The 25,249-nt window shown below is 39.1% G+C and overlaps 3 protein-coding genes across 8 annotated transcripts; 2 read left to right on the forward strand and 1 right to left on the reverse strand.

Moving 5' to 3' along the window:
* Positions 1 to 1,422: 1,422 nt before the first annotated feature.
* Positions 1,423 to 13,706, forward strand: clint1a (clathrin interactor 1a). Of its 2 annotated transcripts, none has more exons than XM_085172131.1 (12): positions 1,423 to 1,633; positions 5,572 to 5,676; positions 6,418 to 6,514; positions 6,958 to 7,066; positions 7,430 to 7,594; positions 7,747 to 7,921; positions 8,101 to 8,320; positions 8,450 to 8,540; positions 9,100 to 9,159; positions 9,713 to 10,017; positions 11,006 to 11,216; positions 11,323 to 13,706. In XM_085172131.1, the coding sequence occupies exons 1-12, from the start codon at positions 1,593 to 1,595 to the stop codon at positions 11,643 to 11,645; spliced, it is 1,902 nt and encodes a 633-aa protein (XP_085028257.1). In that variant the 5' UTR covers positions 1,423 to 1,592; the 3' UTR covers positions 11,646 to 13,706. The 2 variants fall into 2 exon arrangements, with proteins under 2 accessions (XP_085028257.1, XP_085028248.1); XM_085172122.1 differs by having other exon boundaries at positions 1,424 to 1,633; positions 9,710 to 10,017.
* Positions 13,454 to 17,963, reverse strand: lsm11 (LSM11, U7 small nuclear RNA associated). Its single transcript, XM_085172147.1, has 4 exons — positions 17,420 to 17,963; positions 16,811 to 16,950; positions 16,653 to 16,736; positions 13,454 to 16,363 (listed from the first exon to the last, which is right to left on the reverse strand). Exons 1-4 carry the CDS (start codon positions 17,952 to 17,954, stop codon positions 16,037 to 16,039), a joined length of 1,086 nt encoding a protein of 361 aa, XP_085028273.1. The 5' UTR covers positions 17,955 to 17,963; the 3' UTR covers positions 13,454 to 16,036.
* Positions 17,592 to 24,677, forward strand: thg1l (tRNA-histidine guanylyltransferase 1-like). 5 transcript variants are annotated; one of them, XM_085172180.1, is made up of 7 exons: positions 17,592 to 17,701; positions 18,464 to 18,661; positions 18,749 to 18,925; positions 19,023 to 19,192; positions 19,276 to 19,364; positions 21,028 to 21,135; positions 23,081 to 24,677. In XM_085172180.1, exons 2-7 carry the CDS (start codon positions 18,474 to 18,476, stop codon positions 23,240 to 23,242), a joined length of 894 nt encoding a protein of 297 aa, XP_085028306.1. In that variant the 5' UTR covers positions 17,592 to 17,701; positions 18,464 to 18,473; the 3' UTR covers positions 23,243 to 24,677. The 5 variants fall into 5 exon arrangements, with proteins under 5 accessions (XP_085028306.1, XP_085028312.1, XP_085028289.1 ...); XM_085172186.1 differs by having other exon boundaries at positions 18,548 to 18,661; XM_085172163.1 differs by lacking the exon at positions 17,592 to 17,701 and adding an exon at positions 18,165 to 18,242.
* The last annotated feature ends 572 nt before the right edge of the window (positions 24,678 to 25,249 follow it).

A 25,249-nucleotide genomic window follows, 5' to 3' on the forward strand; every position in this document is an offset into this window, starting at 1 on the left:
TGTGTATATTAAAACACACAAACGCGGGGACAAGCTAAGATGTATGTTATGTATGTTACGTCGTTGTTTTAAAGTAAACTAACAAAATCCAGAGCGACTGCAAATATGTGTAATTTCGCATAAAATTACTCACCGTTCGCAACGAACACAGCTCTTGATAAACCTTGAACACGTGCTGTTGAATATGTCCGCTTGAGTAGAAGAAGGGAACTGTGAGCTGTTTACACGTCATCAAGTTGTATTTTACATTGACAGAACTTAAAATTATATTGTTTTTTGATTAAAAGAAGATTTTAAATTCAGACAAATCACGATTATATATTGAGTAAAGAGGCATAATTTATGTGTCACCCGAACTCAATAAAATAAAAATTTTAATTAGGAAGTCTAACAGTATTTATGAACTTGATTTTTCATTTCACAACAACATATATATGTAAGTAATGACTAAAGGTCCCATTAATTACTTTTTAGAGTGTAGACTTGCACTGTATAAGTTGTCCTAACAGTCATCTTAAGTAAGCTTTACTTAGTTTTTTTTTGAGGCAACGAGTTTCCTTAATTTTTTTGAGTTCTCTGAACTAACAAGGCTGTACAGTGTACTCAAAATGAGTAAGTTGCCCTAACTTGGTCATCTTACGTAAACTTGATCCAATTTTCTTGAGTTCTGGGAACAAATGAGCTTGTACAGAGTACTCAAAATAAATAAGTTGTTCTAATTTAGTCATTTTTAGCTAAGCTTTACTCAATTTTTTTGAGGCAACGAGTTTCCTCAATTTTTTTGAGTTCTGGGAACTAATTAGATTTTACAGTGCAGCTGATGGGCAAGAATTGTTATTTAATTGTTTTTCTGTTACTTAATTACTTTGGTGTAGTATGAATGGTGATTATGGGGAAGGTCTTTATTAGTAGAAAAAGTTGTGAAAATACACTTAAAAGTCTAAAATGTATCTCTCTCTCTCTCTCTCTCTCTCTCTCTCTCTATATATATATATATATATATTCTCTTTTTTCAAAGAGAATATCAGCAGAATTCCAGCTGATTTGTTGGCCCAATTCTGGCCCCTGGACCTTATGTTTGACATCACTAATCTATTGCGTAAATCCGAATTACTATAAGTACTTTATATGGGGTCTTAGTGTGTTTTACTTGTTATGTTTTGTTTTTTAACTTGACTGTTTAATTTAACAATTTCTCAAATTCAGTGAGAGGTCCTTATTGTAAAAATATGTCTGCGTCCTAGAACGTTTTTCCCATTATTTAAATATCCCCGTAGTCATTAATAGATGTGAATAATTTGCGAAAGCTCCTTCTCTAACTTTATATAAAGGTTAATGTAATTATGTATCAAGGTGGTGTCCGAATACATGCTATAAACTACAACTCCAATCCTGCTTTACGCAGTTTTGATGACGTTGCACGGGCATTTCCCGTAGTAACCTTTCCTGTCTGCTTGCTGGTGCGTTTGCGCCTCCTGTCTTGAAAGCGAGGTGAAGAATAGTTTACTTTCCAGAGTTCAAGGTTTGGTGTCGGTGTTCGTTTGGAGTAAAGGCTTTTGCCGAGGCGTTAAGCCCCCTTTCTCAGAGCCAACATGCTGAACATGTGGAAAGTTAGGGAGTTGGTTGACAAAGCGTGAGTATCTTCTAATCACAGTACGGCTGTAACGAGTTATTTGTGCTTGTAGTTTACCTGTTTGAAAGAGACACGTACCCAAAACTTTGACGTCACGTCATTCTTTACAAGTTAGCTAGCCTGTATGCTACTAGCGAATTAGTTAACTGACTTTTACAAACACCATACTTCTTGTTTTAAGTGTGGGTGTCTTGTTTTTCTTACAGTTCTTCTTGCCTTGTCGTTCAGCTAAACTGTAACTAAAAGGATATGGTGTGACTGCGCGTGTCATTTGTTCGTTTTCTCCGAAAGCGCATGCTAACCTGCTTGGCTAACAAGCTAATTATGTAGCCTGTTGACTGGGTGGGTAGCTAGCTGACCAGGCTAGCCAGCTAAGCTAGTTTGACAGCTCCCAGGCTGAATAATTAAACAATGGGTGTTTTTGGAGTTATGTGAAACAGACTTGTCGTCCAACCCCTTTTTAGCTGCTACTGCCTGGAAATACATTTTAATTAATTAATTTAAGGTAGAAGTGCTTTACGATCGTCTTGACACTTGTAGCTAAGTTACACACAACGTTGTGGTAGTTGCACGAGAGCCCTTGAGTTGTAAGTTAAATTGTTCGTCGTTATACAACAACAATACAACAATTGTCTAGATTGTTGTAGATTTTCCACCAGCGTCACGCTAGCATACACATAAATACATAAATTAACACATCGTGTTAGTTTTTCCCCTTTTATATTTAGTTTAGATTCTGTTATCTTCGTGTGTGCCTTTATTTCAACATGTATTGAAAATGTTTAATTTTAAGTTATTAGTTAAGTTGTTGTATATTAATAATAATGATGGTGATAAAGTCAATCAAACAATGAGGGATGTTTTTCGGGGCAGGAAGAGCAGAGTGTGTATTAAAATAAAAACACACCCTTAAAAAAAAAAACAACTACTACCTTTACACTTTTGGCTTACAATCATGTTGGTGGCAACTAGTTGCCAGTAAACGTAAGTGTGTGTTAAGAAGTTTGACCACAACTTACGACAGTTGTTATTTGAGTTGGCTTTACTGTTATTGAGGGTGCTTTATGTTTTTATTTATTTTTCTACTTGAAAGAGCCACTACAGAGTATTTATTAATGAGTGACCAGTCATCTGCTGGGTTTTGTAACTTGTTGGTGGATGTCAAGCTTTCTCCCCCTCTCTCTCTCCCTCTCTCTCTTTTGTTTGCTTCCGGTGCATTTTTGCATAGTTTGATGGGAGTGTTGGTCAAAGCTTCCATGGCAGTAATTTATTACCTAGCTTTATCAAAGAGCAAGCCAACACCTTTGTTCAGCACATTTGTTCTCCTTTAGCTGCTGGTTTATTTTCAGCTGATGACTGTACTCTGAAGCTTTTGTAGGCTATTGCACGATTTTCTTAAAAATTTATTTTTATTTTTTGTTCTTTCAAGGGCTTAGTGGCTTATTGTGCACAGTCAGACAATAGTGTGTTAAGTCTATCCAAGAATGCAATCCTGTGGATGCACTTGACTCCCCTCTGTGTGTGACCTCTTGCAGCATGTTTTACTGTTGTTGGAGCGAGTCAGACAAAGAAGGCAACATTTACTTTACAAAATTTAACTCAGTAATTCCACATTTGAAAGAACTTAAGTCTCAATTGAGATAAAGGAGACGAGGCATAGATGTATAAAGATGCCGCAACTTGTAAAAACAGTGGTCATGACGTACCAGACACATTCATTCATCTACACACACACACCCAGAAGCATGTAAATTATTTACTAATCTTAAATAGATCACACTATCCTGCAGTATTGTATAAATACTGTATATTGTTGCATATATTTATTTTCTGATGCATCTGCACCATTTTTATTTTAACTTATAATATAAAGCAATTTGAATTGACAGACTAAAAGAGATTATTTTTATGCCTGAATGAGTGCGCCTTCATTCTAATCTGGCTTTTTTTGAAATACTGGGTGGTGTAAGAGCTTGTGTCTTGAGACCTTTGAAATTGGGAACTTGTTGACTTGTTTTCATAAAGTGTCAATAAATGCTGAGTTATTAAGACTGATTGTTGCATTCTTCCTCTGATTAATCAGAGGGTTGTATGTGCATTTTTAAAATATGAGTAAAATGCTGATTTGTTTTTGTTATTTTTTTTAACTTTTGTAATGAGTAAAGTTAACACTAATATGAGAACTAAAGTGCAATTGCACTGAAGACCAAGGGAAATGCTTTAGCAGTATAGCAGCGGAAATATGTGTGATTGTGTGTCACTGAGAGTATCACAGCTTCCGTTTTATGTAGCTGATATCTAGAACAGCAGCAACCTCTGTGTGAAGATAAGCAGTTGCATCAGTGCCTTTTATTTTTTGTCTGTCATTCATGCATGGCAGGTTAGCATTTTCCCTAACTAGCTAGAGAAATTCTGGATATATAAAGTTATAACTACACATGGAGTAACCAGAATCCTTTGAAAACTCTTGGATATAGAATGTTTGAATGTCTGTCTGGGACTTCTCAGCAAATGTTGACTGTGATCCATGGTTGGGCCCAGAGGCTTATTTTAATTAGCTGTGAAAGGACTCTGGCGTGGTAATTTTCAAATACTTTTCATGGCTTAAGCCACATTTTACAAAAGAAAGTATGTTGTCAGAGTTGTAACCATACCCTGCAACTTTTAGCAATGCAGTCTGCCTGAAAACCACAGAGAGGGTGTATCCTTGTTAACAATATGGCATCAAATCAGTGTTGCTCTGTCAGGCGCTGTGCTGTTTATTGCTGATGTGGCAGTAGTGAAGGAGGAGGTTGTAGAAATTTCAAATTGCTTATTTGCCTTGCCACATTTTACTGCTAAAGCTGCAGCAGGGCATGCTTACTTATTTTAAAGACGATGCCTGTATGATTATTGATCATAGTTCTGCGGTTCTGCAACAAACAAGTTTATGTAAGTTAATACACTAAATGTGAATAAGGTCTCAGGTTATGGCTCAGTTTTACGTTGCATATACAATTTGAGATAGTGGCTATACTGCTTCCCTTAATGCAAACACTGCAGGAATTGTCTAGATAACCAGTTTATCCAGTTATGACTGAATACATGCCAAATGACATGTTGAATTAAATCCCCTTACACAAACGGCGATTAGTCAAATAAGGATGCAAAATCTCAATTAAAAAACACAAGGACACCATTGTCAAATAATGCACAGCAGGTGATGTAAATAGAAATTACTGAAGCAGAAATGAACTTTATAAAAAAGGTAAAGAAGAACTTATAAAGTCCTTTGCTTTTTTTCAAGATCTTGGTGCAACCCTTATACACACTGAAGCTAAGACGTGATATTTTTTTCTCTCCCTTACAGAATGCTGGCTCTATTTTTAAGTAGAAACAAGATTTGTAGACTCTAATCCTGGATAAATATAAGGCGGAGTTTGATTAGCCCTTGTTAGTTCTGTACTGATTGTGATTGCGTTTTTTATTTCTTTAGTCTTTTATAATATATGAAGTCCCATAGATTTGGAACACAGATTTTAGCCTGAAATGCTTGGAGAGATTAATTGTTTTGATTTCTTCCCATTTGAGTCTCTGATTCCTGTTGTACTAGTTTCTAACTAGAGTTCAAAATCAGTCAGCAAACTCTTGTTTTATTCATTGCCATTTTAGCCTGCATGTATGTGTTTACACTGAACGCATTGTGCATTTGCCTGTGTGGTCAGCTGTTTTAGGTTTTGACAAGCAGTTATAGAAAACACATGATCCTTTTGTTCTTTTAGCCTTTAAAAGGGCACTTGTGGTTGGCTTAAGCACTTTTAAGTCTCTGATTTTATATGATTTTTGTACTGTCATTCATGTTGTTGGTCTTGCTGGGCTGTGGTGCAGGTGCATATTTTGAGCAGAAATGACAAATACAATGTATTATAATTGAAGTTTGTTTTCGTTTGTTATTATAGAACCAATGTGGTGATGAACTACTCCGAGGTGGAGTCTAAGGTGAGAGAAGCCACCAATGATGACCCTTGGGGACCATCAGGACAGCTGATGAGTGAAATTTCTAGGTAAGGTTTATTGTTTATTTCATTTATGTTTTACTGAAAAGCACCCACTGTAAATAAAAAGAAAACCTTACATCCCTTTATTTGCATGTCCATGAACATTATTTTTTAAAGATCAGGCTTCTATGACAAATCCAGCTCTTACTGGATTTTAAGCCTCCTCGCTCATCAAAACAGGAAACAGGGCTTCTTTGAAAGTCAGCAGAACGTTTCTGAATAAACAACCATAATCAATTATAGTTTAAAAGTTAAGCTGTAAATTACCTGCATCTGAATGTCTAAGAACTCCCGTGAACTACCTCTGATGTGTCTTACGTGACTTTCTTTAAGTGCAGAAAGCTTTGTCAAAAACGTATGAGCCCCGAAGTTATGAGTGACACGGAAGTTTCTAATGACTCATTTAGAAGCTATTTTTAGCCTAAGCGAAGTTTTTACAAAAAAGGGTTTTTGATGTTCAAGCGTCCCGTTTGACCTCTTCAAGTCTTTTCCTGCACAGAACTGCAAACAATGAGAATATTAAACCCCCAAGTATACATTGTTGATTATTTATCATATTCAAAGTGGACATCAGTGTTTGAGTTCATCTGGCTTTTACTGTTCTTGCTCTCTTGTTATGCAACTATGCATACACAGATATGCTTAAATGCAGATATGCTTCTTCTTCTTTTTTTCCTTTTTTTTTTTTTTTACATGAAAGTAAAAAGTCTAATCTCCCCCCTCCCCCCTGAATGTTTTTATAAACAGAGCCACCTTCATGTATGAACAGTTCCCAGAGGTGATGAACATGCTGTGGGCCCGCATGCTGCGGGACAACAAAAAGAACTGGAGGAGAGTCTACAAGGTCTGCCTCAGTGCTGTTGCAACATGACACAAACGCATGTTCTTTCATTAATTGTGAAACAAGGCTTGAAGACCTTAGTGCTGAGAACATTTTTCATTATGTGGAACACTTTGGACTTGCTAAACTGAAATTAATAGATTTGATTTACCTTTAAAGTCCTTTCTCTTTACTTTTAGCAATAATCGGGTATCAGCAAGAACTTTAAGATTGGGTTAAGCTTTTTTACAAATAACCTACTGATGGATTTCACTCAGCAAGAGATGTGAAGACAAACCACATTGTTTGAAACACTGTGATTGAGAGTAAACGAAAGTCTGACACAAGAATCACAACTTGAACAAACTGGGTTAACTCCAAACTTGAAGTTAAAAATAAAATCTTAAGATTTTTTTTTTTTAAGTTAAATTTCCCATTTCGTTTTTTTTCTTCCCCCCTCCCTTCAGTCTCTATTACTGCTAGCCCATCTCATCAGGAACGGGTCTGAAAGGGTTGTGACTAGTGCCAGAGAACATCTGTATGACTTGAGATCACTAGAAAGCTACCATTTTGTAGGTAAGGTATCATTCTGGTCTTTTTTTTCTTTTTTTAAATTTAGATCTTCTCTCAGAATGGCTAGCCATTTTGTTTGCTGAATGTTTTTGTAATCAGGTGAAAAGTTCTGTATCAACAACAGCTTTAATGTGAGCTGCAATGAATGGAAGGAGGAAGGAGGCCCTAAGCAGTGCTTACTCCAGAAACTCTTAGCATACTACTGTAAAGCTGCTTTCAGTGTCCCAAACCGAGTGTGTATTTTAGGTTTTGTTTACAAGGAAGGACACAATAATTATTATTCTTTGTCTGTATCTGGAATTCGTGTATTACTGTTTTTAAGTTAATCAGTTTTGTTATTCTTTCTCTTTAAATTGCTACCCTTAGATGAAAATGGGAAGGACCAAGGTGTGAATGTACGTCAGAAGGTGAAGGAGATGGTGGACTTTGTTCAGGATGATGACAGGCTTAGGGAAGAACGGAAAAAGGCAAAGAAGAATAAAGACAAATACATTGGTGTATCCTCTGACAGCATGGGATACAGAGGCTACTGTAAGTCCACAGATGTGCACATATTGTAGTGTGAAAATAGAGGTGTTGGGAAAAGAGCAGCTGGAACTGATGTGATTACTTTTTGGTGCGGAAGTATAATCTGATATCCTATGATGTCCAACTCATGTTTGCTTCTCTTTTTCCACTAATAGCAGGGGACAGGTATGACTCTGGTGATAGAAAGTGGGATGATGACTGGGAGAAAAAAGGGCCATTCCCCTTCAGTGATAAGCTGGGGGAAATCAGTGACAAAATTGGCACCACGATTGATGACACCATAAACAAGTTTAGAAAGAAGGACAGAGACGACTCACCAGATCGATTCAGGTAGGATACAGCCTCCGATCTGATGCAAGGAAACTAAACGCAAAAGGAAAGTTTCTTGTTGTTATTTAGGACAAAGACATTTGAAGATATGATCGCAGAGCTTTGTGTTTCTTGATGTGTAGAATGTGTACAATGATTGTGTCTGGTCACCTTACCTCTCATGTTGTTTTTGTCCCTAGTGACAACGAGGAGGACAGGGGTCGATCGTCTCACAATGGCCAGCAAAGAAAAGAGTTCAAAGATGAAGAGGAGACTGTTACCACAAAAAGTCTACAGATTGTCCAAGCAACAGAGACGACAGCAACACGGAAGAGAGGAGGGCTGCCATCCAAGAAAGTAGACCTTGGGGCCGCAGCCCATTACACAGGAGACAAGAGCCCAGATACCACCGCCAAACAGGTAGCAATAGCGCTCTTCAACAAATGAAATGAGAGAAGATTTTATTGATATGAGGCTGGTTATGTTTACTCTGAGTCTTGAGTTTTTAGCTTTCTTATTTTATTTTTTGGTTGTTTGTTTTAATTCCAGATGCAGCCAGTCGCAGCCCCTCAGCCAACCAATGCTGCCCTTGCTGATCTACTGATGGTGGACACAACACCTAGTCAGCCTGCTGCCACAGGTATAATGTCGCTAAGTTTGAGAAACCTTTTGTGAAGCACACTTATAACCCGTCTTATGAGAAGATTGATGAGACTATTATCAGTAAAAAAAAAATTCCAGTAGACAAATTGGACAGGATCCTTAAAGAAACTGCTGGTCTCTGCCCAAAATGAAAAATACCTTTCAGTCGCTGCAATTGTGACATACCAGTAAATCCAGGACTAACCTTTTTAGTTCAGCGTTACAGTACCACAAAGAAAAAACTCCAGAGTAGCTGCACGAACACATTAGACTCTACTGAAAGTGTGGTGCCCAGCTGCTGATAGCAGCTTCCCATTTTTTGGGGACAGCAGGAGGAGGGAGTTGATGTATAGGAACTAAGTGCACCAGATGTTTTTGGAGGAGTCCCTAGGGAATGGAGAGGGCAGAAGCACTGAACAGATGTTTGGTCCCCTCCACCTATTCACTGCTTCCCCCTCCCCTCCCTCCTACACTTCTGACACTAAGGGAATGCTAACTATGGTGGAATGACACCTGGAGCTCACTTGTTTTAAATTTATTTCTGTTTCTCAATGCAGGCCTGATCGGTGGATTTGCCGACTTCTCCTCACCTGCTGCCTCTGCTGGACTGTCCTCGGGTTGGTTTTAAAAGTTTTTGGAGTGTGTGTGTGTTGTTGGTGTGTGTGTGTGTTGTTGGTGTGTGTGTGCATGTCTATGCTGTCCTGTTGCAACCATACCACTAGAATATTCAGAGGGATTCTGGGAGGGAGCCCTGGCCATATGGAGCCTGCTACCTGCTCTGCATAATAAGAACAGACACACATCAACTCCTGTTATGGATGACAAGGAGATGGGGACAGAGGAAGAAGTTGGTGGGGGTGGAGAAAGATGAGAGAGACTGAGAGAGGGAGAGAGACTGAGAGAGGGAGAGAGGGAGAGAGACATCAGGCCAGGCTAGTTCAATAAAAATTTAAAAAGAGCCATCAGTGGTCACTGAGAATGTCCTCAAAAATATAACCTCTTAGTTAAGATTTAGCTTTCTATTGTTTACTGTTAGGCTCAGATTTGTGATTTTGCTCAATCATATATTTGCACGGCTCACAGTACAAATATCACTGTTTCGATGGCAAATAAAGACACTCATGCAGCTGTCTGTTTTTGGGTTTTTTTCTGCCTTTCTTGTTGCAGCAGCACAACCCTCTAGCCCCAATGGAGACTTTGGAGAATGGAATGCTTTTCCTGGAGGTCAGATGCCAGCATCTGCTCAGACTGGCAACATGAGTGGAAATGACCTTTTTGCACCCATGAATGCAGGTCCTTCTGTTACCACCCCAACTGCTGCCCCGGCCCCAGCTTCAGGCTCTGGTCTTGCCTCAGCAAACCTATTTGACTTGATGGGGCCAACACAGTCTCTCACCTCCTCTCAGAGCCTCAGCTTTAGCATGAGCAACACACAGAGTGTGAGCACCACGGTCCTACCCCAGTCTAAGTCACAGGTATGCATGATTGCACTCATTCATACACACATCCTTGTTAAATTATTGATTGGTCTACATATCTATACAAGACTCCTATCGGGTGTAAATAGAATACAGGTGGAATCAAAATCTCTTGGGTCACACACTTTCAGGCTTCATGGATACAGAGCTAGAGATATGTATTAGTGTGTGTGGTATATAAAGCATAGCATGAGATATGAGACATTGCTAGCTCCAATAGTAAGTTCGAGTGATTAGATCTGGATTTTCCTCAGCAATATTTTTAGATCTTGTCAATGCCGAAGCTGAATTAAGCATGTTTTTGTGAATTCAAAAGGTTTACCTTTTGTTATACCACATGCTTGTTTGCTCTTGGCCTTCAAATTCAAATGCTGTGCAAAATTTCTTTCACATGCTGTTTATAATAGATTAATGCCAGATGTGACAAGCTAGATAACTATTATCACTAAGGTTCAAATACTTCCATTTATCCTCTTACTCCCACTTTTTAACATTGCACCTTGACCTCCTTGTGTGATGGAGACATACTTCATGTGATTGAAAGACAAAGGACAAGCGGGATGGTGGAGAGTTAATGTGCAGCCACTCCAGATGCTCATCTTCCCCTGAGACCTTTCCATAACCACCCACTCCTCATTTTACTGACACCGAATGAGAAAAATGAGATTTGAGTCACAAAAACATTAAAAGTCCAAGAAAAGCTCACATATGTTGACTGTATCTTCATGTAAAAAGGGTGTTGACCTACTTTAAAGGCAGGAAGACATTCACCTCTTCCATTTCCTCTATTTATTTTAAATGATATGTTTTTATTGAGTTAAGAAAGAGACTCGGGTAGATTTCCCTCTGTCAAGGTTAAGTGGGTTATGCTAAAGGTTTAGAGGCTTGAATAATGGAGTAAAAACTGCATCTCTTAATTTTTTTATGAATTTGGCACAAATGAGCTCTTTTTCTAACATTTTGCCTGCTTGTTTATCTGTGCCAGCCCCTCCAGACAATGGGGGGTCCTCTTCAACCACAGCCCATGCAGTCTCTCCAGCCTGTTCAGCTGGGAGTGTCATCTCAAGGTGCAGGAGCCAAAGCATCCCTTCCATCTACCTGGTCAGATCACTCTGTTAACATCAGCCTGGACTTCCTAGGCCCTGGAATGCAGCCCCCCAAACCAGCCCAGCCCAGTCTCAACACTCTCCAACAAGGTGAGAGGATTAGTACTTCAGATCTGACATGAATGGCAACAACCTCACAGTCCAGGTTCTGGCTTAAGTCTTTTTAAAATTTGAATTTGTCTTTTGTTATTTCCAGGCAACCAGGCACCCGGCAACATGCTCTCCCAGGGATTTTCCAATATGAGTCTGGGACCTACAGCTGTCCGACCTCCTGTTAATCCCATGATGCACCCTGGTGCTGGCATGGGAATGGGTATGGGAATGGGCATGGCCCCCAATCAGGGCATGATGGGAATGGGGATGAACATGGGGATGCATCAAGGTGGGATGAACATGGGGTTGCCACAGGGAGGTATGACCATGGGGATGCCTGGTGGGATGGGGATGGGGATGAACCCTGTGATGGCCCAGCAGCCCAAACAAGATGCCTTTGCTGACTTTGGAAATTTTGGAAAGTGATGGAACTGGAGAGCAAAGATTATAAGAGGAGCAGTGGCAGTCTCCCTCTCCGTCCACTGGTGAAGGATTGTTAAGAGCTGCAAACAAAGAGTACTTGAATGTCAATAATGTCAACTATCATAATACCAACACCCTGCAATCTCTTTTTTATAGTAATATGATTTGGATCTAAGTGAATGAGTGTGTGCGTGCGTTTGAACGAATGATCTGTCAGGTCTGGGTTCATGGTCAGGCACTCTGATGATGGTGTGCCTTGTAGGTTAGTTGTATATCAGTGAGCAGAAAGAAGAAAGTGCCACTGAGAGAATGTCAGGGGGATTTGCTTTATAACCTCAATCAAATGAAATCACCAGAATTGCAAAAAAACACAACTAGCTGCGTTTGTTTTCCTTTTTTCCTTTTGCTATATAATGTTGATAACTTGATGAATCATGAATTTCGATAGCTTGATCTGCCATTTTAACTTCCTAACAAACATTGAAGAATGTCAGGTTACCTCTTTCTTTTTTTTCTTTAATGTCATCGTTCTTCCTTCAACGTGTAAATAGAAATCTGAAGCCCTAACAATAAGTTATGAAGCTCATATATGAGAGGCAGTGACAATGTGAAGAATTGCATCATGTAGACCAAATCTGATATGAATTAAGAACTATAACAAAGCACATTGACACCTTCTCTTTGTACATAAGTATCCAGACTTCAAATGTGCCTGCAGCTGGAGTAATTAATTATTTGCAGTGAACGCTATCAATTGAATTTGAGGAGTTGCACCTGCAAGACCATGAATTTGCCTTTCTTATTGGTATATAGCTATATATTTTTCTTCTGATAATTATAATCAGTTAGCATCCAAATGAGATAATCAGTAGGTAGAAAAGCCTTATACAGGAGTAAAGAGTGCCTGAAAGACCTTTGCCTTTTCTCTTCAGTCAACCTCTTTGAAGGCGACAATGTGACTGTGCAGTGTTGAAAATAGCTGCGAGGATGGAGTTTTTGTGCTTGGTACAAATATGCCTGTGCCTCAAGCCAAGTGTACTGTCTGTTCAGATGGCGGGTGCAGTTGTTTCACTAGTTCTGTTTGTTCATCTGATTCAACTTTTTTTTTTCTTGTTTGTTTTGTTTTCAATCTGTTAAGGCCAGTGAGAACTTCAGAGCTACAAAACACCAAGATAAATTCATTCAAACCTCAAGTGTTGATTCAGACTGTTAAGATTGTAAAATGCAGCTGTCTGTTAGATGTTCATCAGTGCATTTTGGTACACGACACCTTCCATGTTGATTAATGTTGCACATTAAAGCAGGAGCAGGAGTCCTGAAAAGATTTTCTGTCATAGCCACCATCAGTCCGAGTCTGTGTGTTTAGTGACTTATCAGGTACAGACGATTGTGTGAGAGGAAGCACTAACCTGCCATGTTTCAGATCAGCGTGTTGGTTGGATTGCATTTGTGTCATCGGGTAGCACATCATGAACAGTCCCATCCAGCTGTATGCCAGCTTCGTTATGCTATAGATGTACACAACATTGCACTTCAGTGGTTCAAGTGCCTGCGGGTGGTTGCCTCCTGATCCTTGTGATGAGTGATAGATAATCAAAATTGAATCTTGACTGCCTGACATTTTTGGTGTGTCGACGCTGAGATAAATAATTCACTGACCAGAGGAGAAGGCGGTGGATTCTGCAGCCTCAGGAGGATTTAAGTTGTGTTTTTCTACTCTCAACCCTCCTCTCAAGGGCTCATAAGGCTGAGCACACTAACACATAGTAGCCTTGCATCGGTGTCTGAAGCATTAAAATGACCAAAATCTGTTTGCTGTTTTTTGTTTTGTTTTTTTTCCTATTATATACAAATATATATCCGTAGAGGTTTGTTTTACGCATTTTCTTTTCTACTTTAAATCCTCTTGGTCCTCTCAAAAATGGGATTGTTGAAACACTAGTATATGCAAATGTAAGATCATGGAAATCCTTCTAGAAAATGAAATTTTGCATTATTCCCATTTTGATTTGATTTACACATCAAGATTCTTTATCTACAACATTAAACAGTTGATTGAAATTTGCTAATGGTGTGTGTTATTTGGTGTGTTGTGTCATTAGCCTCATTCAAAACTGCTTCAAGCAGCAAAAGCGAAGCATCCGCACTTGGCTTGGAAATTACATTTACTTGATGGGAGTTTAATTTGTGCCAGTAATGAGACGGTGTTCAAAAGGCCGTCTGTAAATCAAAGAGAAAAGTTACACTCTGCCAGATGCATTATAGCTCAGGTAGATCCCCCAGCATTTAATCTTTTTTTGCCGGCCAGTCACAAGGACTCCTGTACCACTTCAAATCTTTATTATGGATCTCTTGTAACACTGATATAATCTTAAAAAGGTCTTTCAAAGTTTTTCTCTGGACGCTTGTCTGCTTTTCAACTCATTTTCAGTCCAGTACCTGACCATTTTCAGAGGAATGTTATTTTTGCCTCTTGTGGTCAACAAGCAACTTCACAAATAATCAGTATAAAATTAAAATTTTAAATACAGTTTGAGAATTTTTTTTATTTTATTTTTTGCACCAACAAGGTAATTTTCACAGATCTATAGGTGAAAACCTGACATCGCAGCATAGTGTGTCCTTAAAAATTTTAAAATGAGAAAACTGCCCAAGTGGAGGACAAAAGGAGAAGTGGAACTAAACTATAGATTAACAGTATCTGAAAGTCATGTCCTTAAAAACTAAAGAAGTCTGAACTCTTATGCAAGCAGTCCTCTGAAGCGTAGAAGTGGTCATACCAAATATTTACCTTAACGCTTGTTATAATTGTGCAAACTCTGATTTGCCTTGCATATTGTAACCCTGTATGTTTGCACGTTTGAATAAACCTGTTTCCAGGTTTCTTAGCAATATATAAAGAAATGAGGTGACTCAAGACTTTTGCACAGGACTGTATTTCAATTGTTCATCCGAACTTAACAGTTATAAGTCTAGGTCTAATTTTAGCCAGTGAGTTTATCACTTTTTAATCATTCAGCCTGTCCATTATTGCTGATTAAGTAACTTTTCTTGTGAAACCAGTTGTGGTCCACGTAGGTCTTTAATTAACTGCTTCTGTGTTTTCTGATAAGTTGAGCTAATTCCAATTTACCCGCCGGGTCCTGCAAAGGTAACCCAGGCTGAAAAAACGCTGATTATAGAACACAAGAGACTAAATCAAGAAAGCAACGAGCCAGCTGCAGCTCCTGAGCTCAACACATGCTTTGAACCTTTTGCACTTTCAGACTATCGGGACTTGAGGAATGCTACAAAATCCTTTTGGTGTTACAGTTAGGGAAGCGCTGGATTCTTTTATTTGTCAAATTTATAGTCTCTCCCAGTGCAAGTGATGGCCTCATTACTCTGGTATAACACACGCAAGAGACAGATGTTGCAGTTGTTGCCACAATTAGACCACACAATCAGTACTGTGCCCTGCTCACACTGCATCAGGGATTGTTGGAACACACTTTTGTGACAAACACAGTTTGCATTAAACAATTGACCCCATTTTTTCCCTCTCTGGAGAGGCCTTTTAAATGGGCTACACTAATAATATTCTGATACATTATATGAAAAGTAACGTTATATACAGTAAATGAATAAAAGCTCACCTTACTCATAGAACATGCCCCACTTATGACATAAAATATATGGAAAGAGGGTCAGTCTCGAAACAAATTAAGAGAAGCTGAAATGCAGAAAGAAATCTGACGCAGACCCAGAAACATTGCAGCAACGGTCGTTCTGTGCCACTCATCATCCAAAACTAACCTCTGTCATTTAAAAAGGAAAAAAAAAATGCAACATCTTTACAACTTCTAAGAGATGCAGTAAATCGTGCTTTTATGGGTAATGTGCCCATTAAAGAGTAAAAGCAATCTAAGACGTCAAGACAAATGACAGCTTTTGAGTGCCATCTGCAATCTCGAGCTTCACAAACTCAATTATTCATAATGCATTTATGAAGCCCGCTGAGACTGCGCTGTCATTCCCATTCAAACTAGCGGGGAAATGCAACATAAAGGGACAAGCTCTTTGAGATGACAATGGCGTGTTCGATGGCTCTGGTGTGTTTATGGTGCCACCTGCTGGGAGACAGCCATTTCACTGGGTTTCCTTTATAGGGTGTCAAATAAACTAAACAGGCAAAAACAAAACACACACAAACACACTTTTCTGTAATTACAACTGGAAAGCTTTTATTTATCAAAAGCAAAATAATTTCTCTGGTGGGCAGAGACAAACCTCCATATCAATATGATATAAATCATCAGTCTGTGATCCATCTGAATCTCTAGAATTTGTACCAGTTAGCGCAGATGCTCCAAAAAAACCCTGCTTTGTTGCCGGGATCTATGTAAGAGTGAAAATCAGAGCGGCTGGGGGTTAACCAGGATGACATTCTCACCACGGATGAACAGCTGGTTGATGTGGCGCGTATGGACCTTGCCGTACGTCTTGGTTTCTTTCTTTTGGCGAGCCTGTGGACTTTGGACCACGAGCAGTGTTTTGTGTGCATCCTTTTCGGTTTCAGCAGCTCCTGACAGCTCTGAGTCTGCTGTCCTGCCGTCTCCTCTCACACCAACGGCATGAGAAGAAGAACGACTTTCTGGAGTCTCTTTGGGAGAATCTGCAGGCTGCTTCTTCACTGACTCAGCACATTCAGAGGTTTCCTGGAGATTTAGCTTCTCAAAAAGCTGCAGATACAAAGATTTGATCATTCTTAAGATTTTCATCCAACTGAACCACATAAAAGCGCTCCGTGTGCTCTATATGTATATGTAAAAAGACCTTTACAATTTAAGACAGCAATACTACTGTCAGCTCGCTTGCAAGCATTTAATCAGCAAAGCACAGATAGCTGTTATTATGACGTAGTCATTAGAAACTTCTAAATGTTTCTAGCTTTCCTTAGAAAATCGAAGGACAAAATTTTACTCATGTGTATATACATATATATATATAGAATGAAAACTCATCCATTACCCGTGTAGTGGTGAGGGCTTTCTCGTGATAGAAAGCCTCTCCAAACAGAGGCTCTCTGTACGTTTCATCCACATCCACCATCGCCTGTCAGCGCGAGATAACCAACGATTAAGATACGAAATTTGCGTAGTTCAAGAATGCAACATGAGATCACTGACCATGTTCCAGAACTTGTCGAAGGCCACGACAAAGCCAGAGCACACTCCCCTCAGACCTTTGAAAGTCCTGACGTGAACTTTGACTCTTATCCTCTCCTCCACGCAGCGGTACAGCTCCCCCAGAGGACTGCCTTTACACACTGAAAACACAAGACAAGCAGGTCGCACAGCTGCTTCTGCCTATTATGATAAATGATACAGGGAATTCAGCTAAAACCGAGGCTTCTTTAAAGTAACAAGTAATGCTAAAATTATGAATAAAATTTTTTTAAAAATGAAAATGTGTGTGTGTGTGTGTAATGTTGTAATGTGGTTTTCATTTTATTGGGGGCAAAGGGGTTCAGGGTATACGTAAGCCACAGCTAGGAACCTGCCAACCAATACTGAAGCCATTCTGCCTCTTTTATTACTCCAGTAGTCCTATTTTATTGGGACATTTTATTTTATTTTATTTGTCGGTTTATTTGGGGTAGTCTGTCAGTTCTTAGTGTATTCTAATAAATACAAATATCGTATTCTAGTCTCTCCTTTAAAGTTTAAAGCGGCTCAGTGAAACTGCCCAGGCGGGACTAGGTCTCCAACACATTACACGATGAGTGTTGAACCTACGGGGCATTCTCGTCAGGACATTTTTCACAGGTTTCTGCCTCCTCTTCCTCCGCGTCGTGCCGCTGCTGCTTTCTCCCTCCTCTGACTCAGATACCGGGTTGTTCACCATAAGTTTCTTCAGCCTCTCGATACGCTCCAGGTCCACCACGCCTTTCATCGCTTTACGCTGCCTTTTCTCCAGGTTCTCCGGTTTAGCTCTCCCGCGGCCGCCCTTCAGAAAGCTCTCGTACTCGGCCACGTTGTTGAAGCACTTGATGTTTGGGAAGGGAAGCTGCACTGTCGGTGAGTACAAGGCCAAGAGTGGATCAAACTTATCCGAGCAGATGTCCAATTTATCTGCGCCATCGTCCTCGGCTTTACTGCCAGCCTCCGGAGCTGAGGCCGGGCTGGAGCAGGGTGCTGACAACGTCTCCTTACTGTCTGAATTTACACTTCTTTTTTCCCTCTCCTCCATGTTCAAAACAACCGCAGAAGTGTATAAAGCGAGGAATTCTGGGTATTGTCTCCTGTTTAGCAACTGGACTACAAGTCCCATAGCCTCCTAGATGTACAGTATCTAGTTTAGTTTCTATTTAGGCACAAGATGGCGCTAGAAAGCAAATTACTTTCGTAAAATCTTTAAAACTTAAAAAAAAATAATTCCGCAAAGCATCCAAAAAATTTGAAAATTTAAGCATTATTTTTAAGGTGGCTGAAGAAACGGGAAATTATTTGCGTTTTATTTTAAGTTTACCGTAGCTCCGAAAATTTGTGTTCCGGGTGATTGTAGTTCCGCTACGACACAATTTCTGGGCGGACTGTATACAAACCAACGTGTTTGAATGTGCGGAAGAGAATTATTCTTATTATTTAGATATATTTAGTTTAGATATTCTCTAAATAGAGAACTGACATACGTATAACACAGACCATTTTAATAATAACACTTTCCGTCATTTGAAGTTATTGAATTTAGTTTTTTATATCATAGTAATTGTTGTCCGTTTGACTGAATATTTTCCCATTGTTGACATATAATTTTCGCTCCTTGTGCTTTCTCTTCAGGAGCATCCCAATGCTAATTAGTACAGCGAGCAGATTTGGTCTTTGGTGCTGTTCTCTTACACCTTCGGTCCGTCTTTTCTCCAGATCCAGTAACATGGCCAAAAGTAAGTTTGAGTATGTGCGCAACTTCGAAACAGATGACACCTGTCTGCGGAACTGCTACATTGTCGTGAGACTGGATGGTCGCAATTTTCACAAGTGAGTATTCTTCATTTGCGCTAAAACACCAGGAGCTATTTGAATCCAAATTGTTGTTTTGGCGTCTTAATGCATTATGTGTTTCAGGTTTGCAGAGCAGCACAAGTTTGCAAAGCCCAATGACGACAGGGCCTTGGGGCTGATGACAAGGAGCGCACGCTCTGTCATGGAAGAACTGGAGGATATTGTTGTTGCCTATGGCCAAAGTGATGAGTTCAGCTTTGTTTTCAAGCGTTCTTCTACCTGGTTCAAAAGAAGAGCCAGGTGCTGATGTTTTACATAATGTTGAACAACATAATTTTCACACAGACCTCCTCTAGCATTTTATCTGACTTTATTTTGTCCCCTCTTTTCCTTACAGTAAGCTCATGACCCACGTGGCCTCCCAGTTCTCCTCCTCGTACGTGTTTTACTGGAAGGAGTTTTTTGAGAATCAGCCCCTCCTGTACCCTCCGGGATTTGACGGACGGGTGGTCCTATATCCTAGCAATCGTAACCTTAGAGACTACCTTAGCTGGAGGCAGGCAGACTGTAAGTGCAAATGATGCTCTGAATGGTAAATCACACATTTGTTGTGGTGGAAATATGTCACATTGTGTCTCTGTTTCTTTCAGGTCACATAAATAATTTGTACAACACAGTGTTTTGGATGTTAGTGCAAAGAAAAGGACTCAGCACAACACAGGCAGAGGATCGCTTAAAGGTGAAACACAATTGATTAATGTATGTTTGAGTGTAAACTGGCAGATGCAAGTGCTTATTAACAGATATAAATATTTGAAAAAGGTACCATCAAAAAATCATATTAAGGTAATGCCCACATATTTAAGGTTGTAAGCATCGATATGTTAAAGACTGTCACTTATAGTCAAGGTCATCCACACAGTATTCAAAGTGTACCATGTCCCAAATGAAGACACACTGGCTTCTACCTACCAATAGATTCCAGCAGCATGTTTTGTAGATCCATATCAGCTGATCATGTGTCAGAAAAAAACAACAGTGAATGCTCACATCTCTCAAAATGTGCCATATAAAGGATAATTGATTGCCATACTTGGTGATTTTTTTCTTTCTGGCTACAGATACGTTATGGAGGGTATAAAGCTTTTCAACTACGAGTCTCTGGACTCCTAAACAGCATCAGGAACAAGCTAGTCGCAGTGATGGCTGGTGCTGATATAGTTATGTATTATCTATTACTTGCAAATTAAAAGGTTAATTTAGGGTATTGAATATTGTGAATTAGCCACAGTAAGCAAATCTGCCCTTTTAACATTTCCTAGAAGAAAGGTGAGGTCGCAAAACTATTAGGAAAGGGAAAACATTATTTCCCCACACGCTATAGAAAACTGCCAACCAGGAACAAATAACTCACCAGACCACCAAAAAGCAGGGAAACAGACGATGTGCCCCCAGTTGGCACAATATGAAAACGGCATCCCCTTCCCCTGAGTCCCAAGTAGCCATAAGAACAACTTCTTAGTTATGTATTAGTGTTATATTTATTAAACAACAGATTTCCCAAAAATCAGAGTATAAAATGAGTGAGCCAAGACCACAATAACAAACAAGTAGAGCTATCCATCAACACAAACTTACATGACCATGCAAAAAGTAATAAACCCAAATATATAAGTTTACCTACCCGGACTGTGAAAATGAATAAATTGGTTGATTTGTTAGCTAAGAATGTCTTAATTGTAAAAATTCATCTATCAAATTTCAGTTTAAAAACAAAACAAACATCTTCTTCATTTAATAATATCACTTATATACTTACACAACACTTGGCTTTAGGGGCCGATAAGTTTCAAGGTACTATTTCTGATATTTCATCCGAGTAAACAAAGAGGTTATTTAAAAGATGTAAGCTTTCAGCTACGTCATTATGAACAATTTATTACTGTGCATTAAAATAGTGTGTACAGGAACAGGTCTGTCACTAGCTATGACAGCTGCTACAGACTGACGCAGCTGTCCTCTGGAAATCACCTCATTCTTGTGGGGGCTGTCTGGAACCAGCTGATGGGTTTTGGGTGGATGTTTAGGCAGCATGAGTTATTTATTTATACCTCATCCAACATTCATGGTTCATAATTCCTACGTAATAATAACAACAACAAATAATAACAAAAAAATGACAGAGTGGTTTACTATTTATTTCTTGTTGATTTTCTTCTAGTTTTAATTCTGAAGTAAAAGAAACAGCCACTATATATAACCAGCGGTTTGGTGGGCGGTGGTGTTCCTGTCATGCTTTTGTTGCAGCTGTTTATAAAACTGTACTATCTAAAGACCATGTGAGGGATTGAGTAGCTACACACCTAAGTTTGGATGTCTCACAGTATTTCTGCCTTTTTCAGGGAACATTGGCTGGAGATAAAAATGAGATCCTCTTCACAGAATTTGGTATCAACTACAACAATGAATCTGCCGTCCACAAGAAAGGTACCACCCTCATCTGGGAAAAGGTGAGGTGCTCAAGAAGGGTTTTAAATCTATTCCCCTATTCAGTGGGCTATCTACTTAACTCAAAGGATAGAAACAAAGTATAGATCCTATCACGCAATTATCAGTCCGATACCGATACAGGCATTTGTGTCAATACTATTGATATTTTGATCAGTCCGCCCACCTCCATTCATCAGGTTAGGTATGCCTCTCAGTGAAGTGCAGGGACACGCTGATCCAATCAGTGCGGTACATGTGCAGCCCTGGACATCCATGGCATGAAACCTATTATTGCTTAATCTAATGTGCATGAACGCCACTTGTCCCTGTAAGAAATTGGACTCAGTCTGCATGGGGGTTCAGTACCTAGTTAATATGTCAGAATTTGTTGTTGGAATTAACCAGACGAATTGCTCCACCTGTGGCAATGCACCAAGTTCTGTGTCAAAAAGTTAGGGCAAAACCTTTTAACAGTTTGAGGTGACGTCAGAACCTGTACATAGAAGTTTGTTGTAGTCCAGAAATTGAATCCAAGGTTTTAAAAAATGCCTAAAAACCTGAATTATTTTAAATAGCCAGCAGGATCAACTCTTGTGCTTGCCTAAATCAATTCCCTTGTTATGAGGTTTCTCATTCACATCATGTAGACATTGCTTAAGATTTGTCTGCCATATTGGACCAGTAGGGAAAAATGTGTAATCTTCTACTGGCTGGCAGTGGAGTACCTTGAGGTTGCTGGATCTTCCTTGGTGAAATATTTGCAAAGAAGATGCTGCACCCAAAAGCTCATAGTGATTGCTTTGGTTGCTAGCAGGTTTCCAAGGTTGCCTGCAGTTCTTCCTGTTTGTCCACAAGCTTTTGCTAACTACTAGCGTAACAGTAATAACTTGAGAAAGTGTGACGCAAATTGGATAGGGGGAAGATTAGCCTTCAAAGTAAAAGTCGCACCTTTTGAAACTTTGAAAGTGCTACCTTAACATAACACATTGTTATATTTATTTATTTTAAGTTATTTCCAAATTTGCAGTGAAATAGATGTTAAAGCAGGGAATGCATTTTAGAATGGCTGCCTTGTGGTTGATGGATTGCTATTGTATGGTGCAACATCAGTTTTCTTCTCAGTCACATCCACCCCTCGCTAGTCAGATCAGGATTTATAACACCAGTCAAAATGCCTCTCTCTCAAACTCAAAACAGTAGTCCACAAACCAGGCCATGGGTGTGACCATATTTTATATAGTCTGTGGTTGTTTTTGCATGTTTAAGCACCCTAACGGCTCGCTTTTTCAAATGGTGTCTGTTTTTCTTCTTGTTAGAAGCAGTGAAGTCTGAGATTGAAACATTAAAATCACCACACTGCCTTTCCCCCCCTTTATTAGTATTTCTGTTGTTGTGCATGAAAGAGAAATGTCAGCAGCTGCATACACTTTTTTATTGCACATGACCTCACATTGTGGATGGAGTGTAAGAGAAAAGAGTTCTGCCACTAACATAACAAGAAGCCATTTTTAGAAATTTCTTTTTCATGTAATAGTAGCATTTCCTTGGTTTAATAGGACATTTATTTATGCAGTTAGATGCTCCTTGGTTGTGAAAGGAAAATTTAAACTCACACAAAAACAAAGAAAAGGAAAGAAGAGATTTTCATAGGATCAAATGTATAAATAAATAACAAAGTATAGATCACTGTAATGTGTAGTGTGTCAGGCTGCCACTTGCTGTGGCACCGGATGTAGATCTGACACTAACTCCAGGAAACGCTGGTTTCATAGAAATTTAAGTTAGGTTGCATCACACTGCACCAGCTCCTCTGAGGGTTTTTTTTTTTTAAATGCACTCAAAACCAAATCCCACAAAATAATTTTACAGGGTTTAGGTACCGGACTGATTGCTTATGTACTGCTTATCTATTCTCCAAATGTTGGACTACTTATATTCATCAATTTTCTCATTTCTCTTATCTAGCGAGATGAGACTGTCATTAAACGCATGAAGCTGCCAAATGGGGAGGAAAAAGACATGCCCGTCACACGCAGCAGGAGGAGGGTAGAGGCCTACCATTGTGACCTTATAGGAGAGCAGTTCTGGGAGGAGCACCCAGACATCCTGGAGGATGACAACTGCTAACCGAACTTTTCCCGTTGAAGGAGAACAACTCTGGACGGATCTGACCTCAGAGGTGGAAGCGGACCCTTTTAAGCAGCGACTCCAGAGATACAGCTTTATATTGACTTTGTGTCAAATGACATGTTACCCATGAAGATCCAATGTATTCTTACTTTCATATATAAAAATGTTCCTAAGATGTAGGAACTTCCCTTCTTTGACTGCATAATGATGTCTGTCATGTTTAAAGAAAAGCAGATGTGAGTGTTTTAATAGTGTGATATCTATTTACTCCTGCATGTGGCTCTCCTAAGGTTGCCTTTCCCAAAATATGCCCTCATCAGATACCATGAATGACATTTAGAATACTACCAACACTTGATCTTTCAGTACATTTGACATATTTTCTCTTGGCCTCCTGCTCTCATTACTCAGGGGTATTCAGCATGTGTCAAATCTATTTTACCTTAAAATTCAAATCCTTGAGTTTTAATACTACTTCTGCAAAGCATTCCCTTGCAGTGTCCAGTAAGAAAAGAAATAAGCAGAGTAAAGCAGAAATCAATACCTTGACAGGAACTCCCGGCCTTGTCTTGAAGCCAGCATACCATTTAGAGACGTGAATGGGCTGCACTGTCATCGGAGCTAAGAATACCTCACACACCCTGCATGCACTTTATCCTTGACATGTGCACTGTGGGGTAGTTATCATCACACTTATAAATGACCGGCTCAGTATGAATGGCTGCTGGAAGCCTCAACTAGTAGGAGCCTACTGTATGTTGTTACTTTAGGTGGACTGTTGATATTTTTGGTTCTGTGACCTTGTTAAAAGCATTTAGCTGTACTGTATTTTATGTAATTAGAATGTAACTTTCTACTCACACATGTGGAGCAAATTCTAATACGGAGGCCTTTTTGTTTCAAATATACAGCGGTCATTATCAAGAGTGACTTCATGAACAATTATATACAGATACAGTTATATAGTAATTAAAATATCAGCATATACTATGTTATACTGTATGTTACTTTAATAACATATATAATCTGCATGCCTGAGTCATTGGCAAACAGTCCGTCCAGTGGTTCAGCGTGTGGCCTAGAAAGTTCAGATAGCAGAACATGTTAGAACAAGTGGTGCAGTTATTTAAAGACAGCATATGCAATGCCAAACATTTACTCGCAGGTCTACTAAGTTAGACAATAAATTCAGGAGTGACCTAAATTGAAAGCTTGTGTTTATTTGTTTTTTGTTTTTTTTGGTTAGTCCTTCAGTTCTGATAAAGTTACTAAGCTACTGGTAAAATGGCCAGATGGTGTGTGATAACGCCAACTAAATTTAAAACACAGTCATTAGGTCATTTAAAAAGGAAAGCACACACAGCCACTGGACCCATGTGGGTATTTTATGGCATTTTTCAAAAGGTCTAGTAGCTCATTGTCCAGACTATCCTTTAATTATAACACTGAAAGCTTTTTTTTAATTAACTGAAAATCTTAAAACAAAAGAAATTTCTGTATTGTATAGAGAAAAAAATTTAACTTTTCTGTCATTTAATGGTTTATTTATTACCTAATTACTTTGGTGTAGTATGAATGGTGATCAGAGAGGTCTTCATTAGTAGGAAAAGCTGTAAAACTTATGAAAATACAGTTAAAAGTTCAAAATTTATACCCTCCTTTACATTTTCCAAAGCAGTCCAGAGATTCTGGTCCCCGGGCCTTACATTTGACAACCCTGTTGTAGACAGTAGTTTTTAATCTTTAGCAGCTGTCAAAAAGCTTTACATTTGAAACTAACATGACTCTGCAGATGTCCTAATGGTGTCATCAGGAATGTCTTAAATTGGAGTCTAAGTGTATTACTGTTTTTAATAATTTCATAATAATTGTTCATAATTATTCTAAATAATTATCAAAAACATATATAGCACAGCTAATGTACACTTATCTTTTCATTTATATATTTTCAATGTATAACATGAATGCAACAGTCCATTGTCTAGCCTATGGTGGCATTAAAGG

This window comes from Neolamprologus multifasciatus, chromosome 2 (assembly GCF_963576455.1).
Source record: "Neolamprologus multifasciatus chromosome 2, fNeoMul1.2, whole genome shotgun sequence".
NCBI lineage: Eukaryota > Metazoa > Chordata > Actinopteri > Cichliformes > Cichlidae > Neolamprologus > Neolamprologus multifasciatus.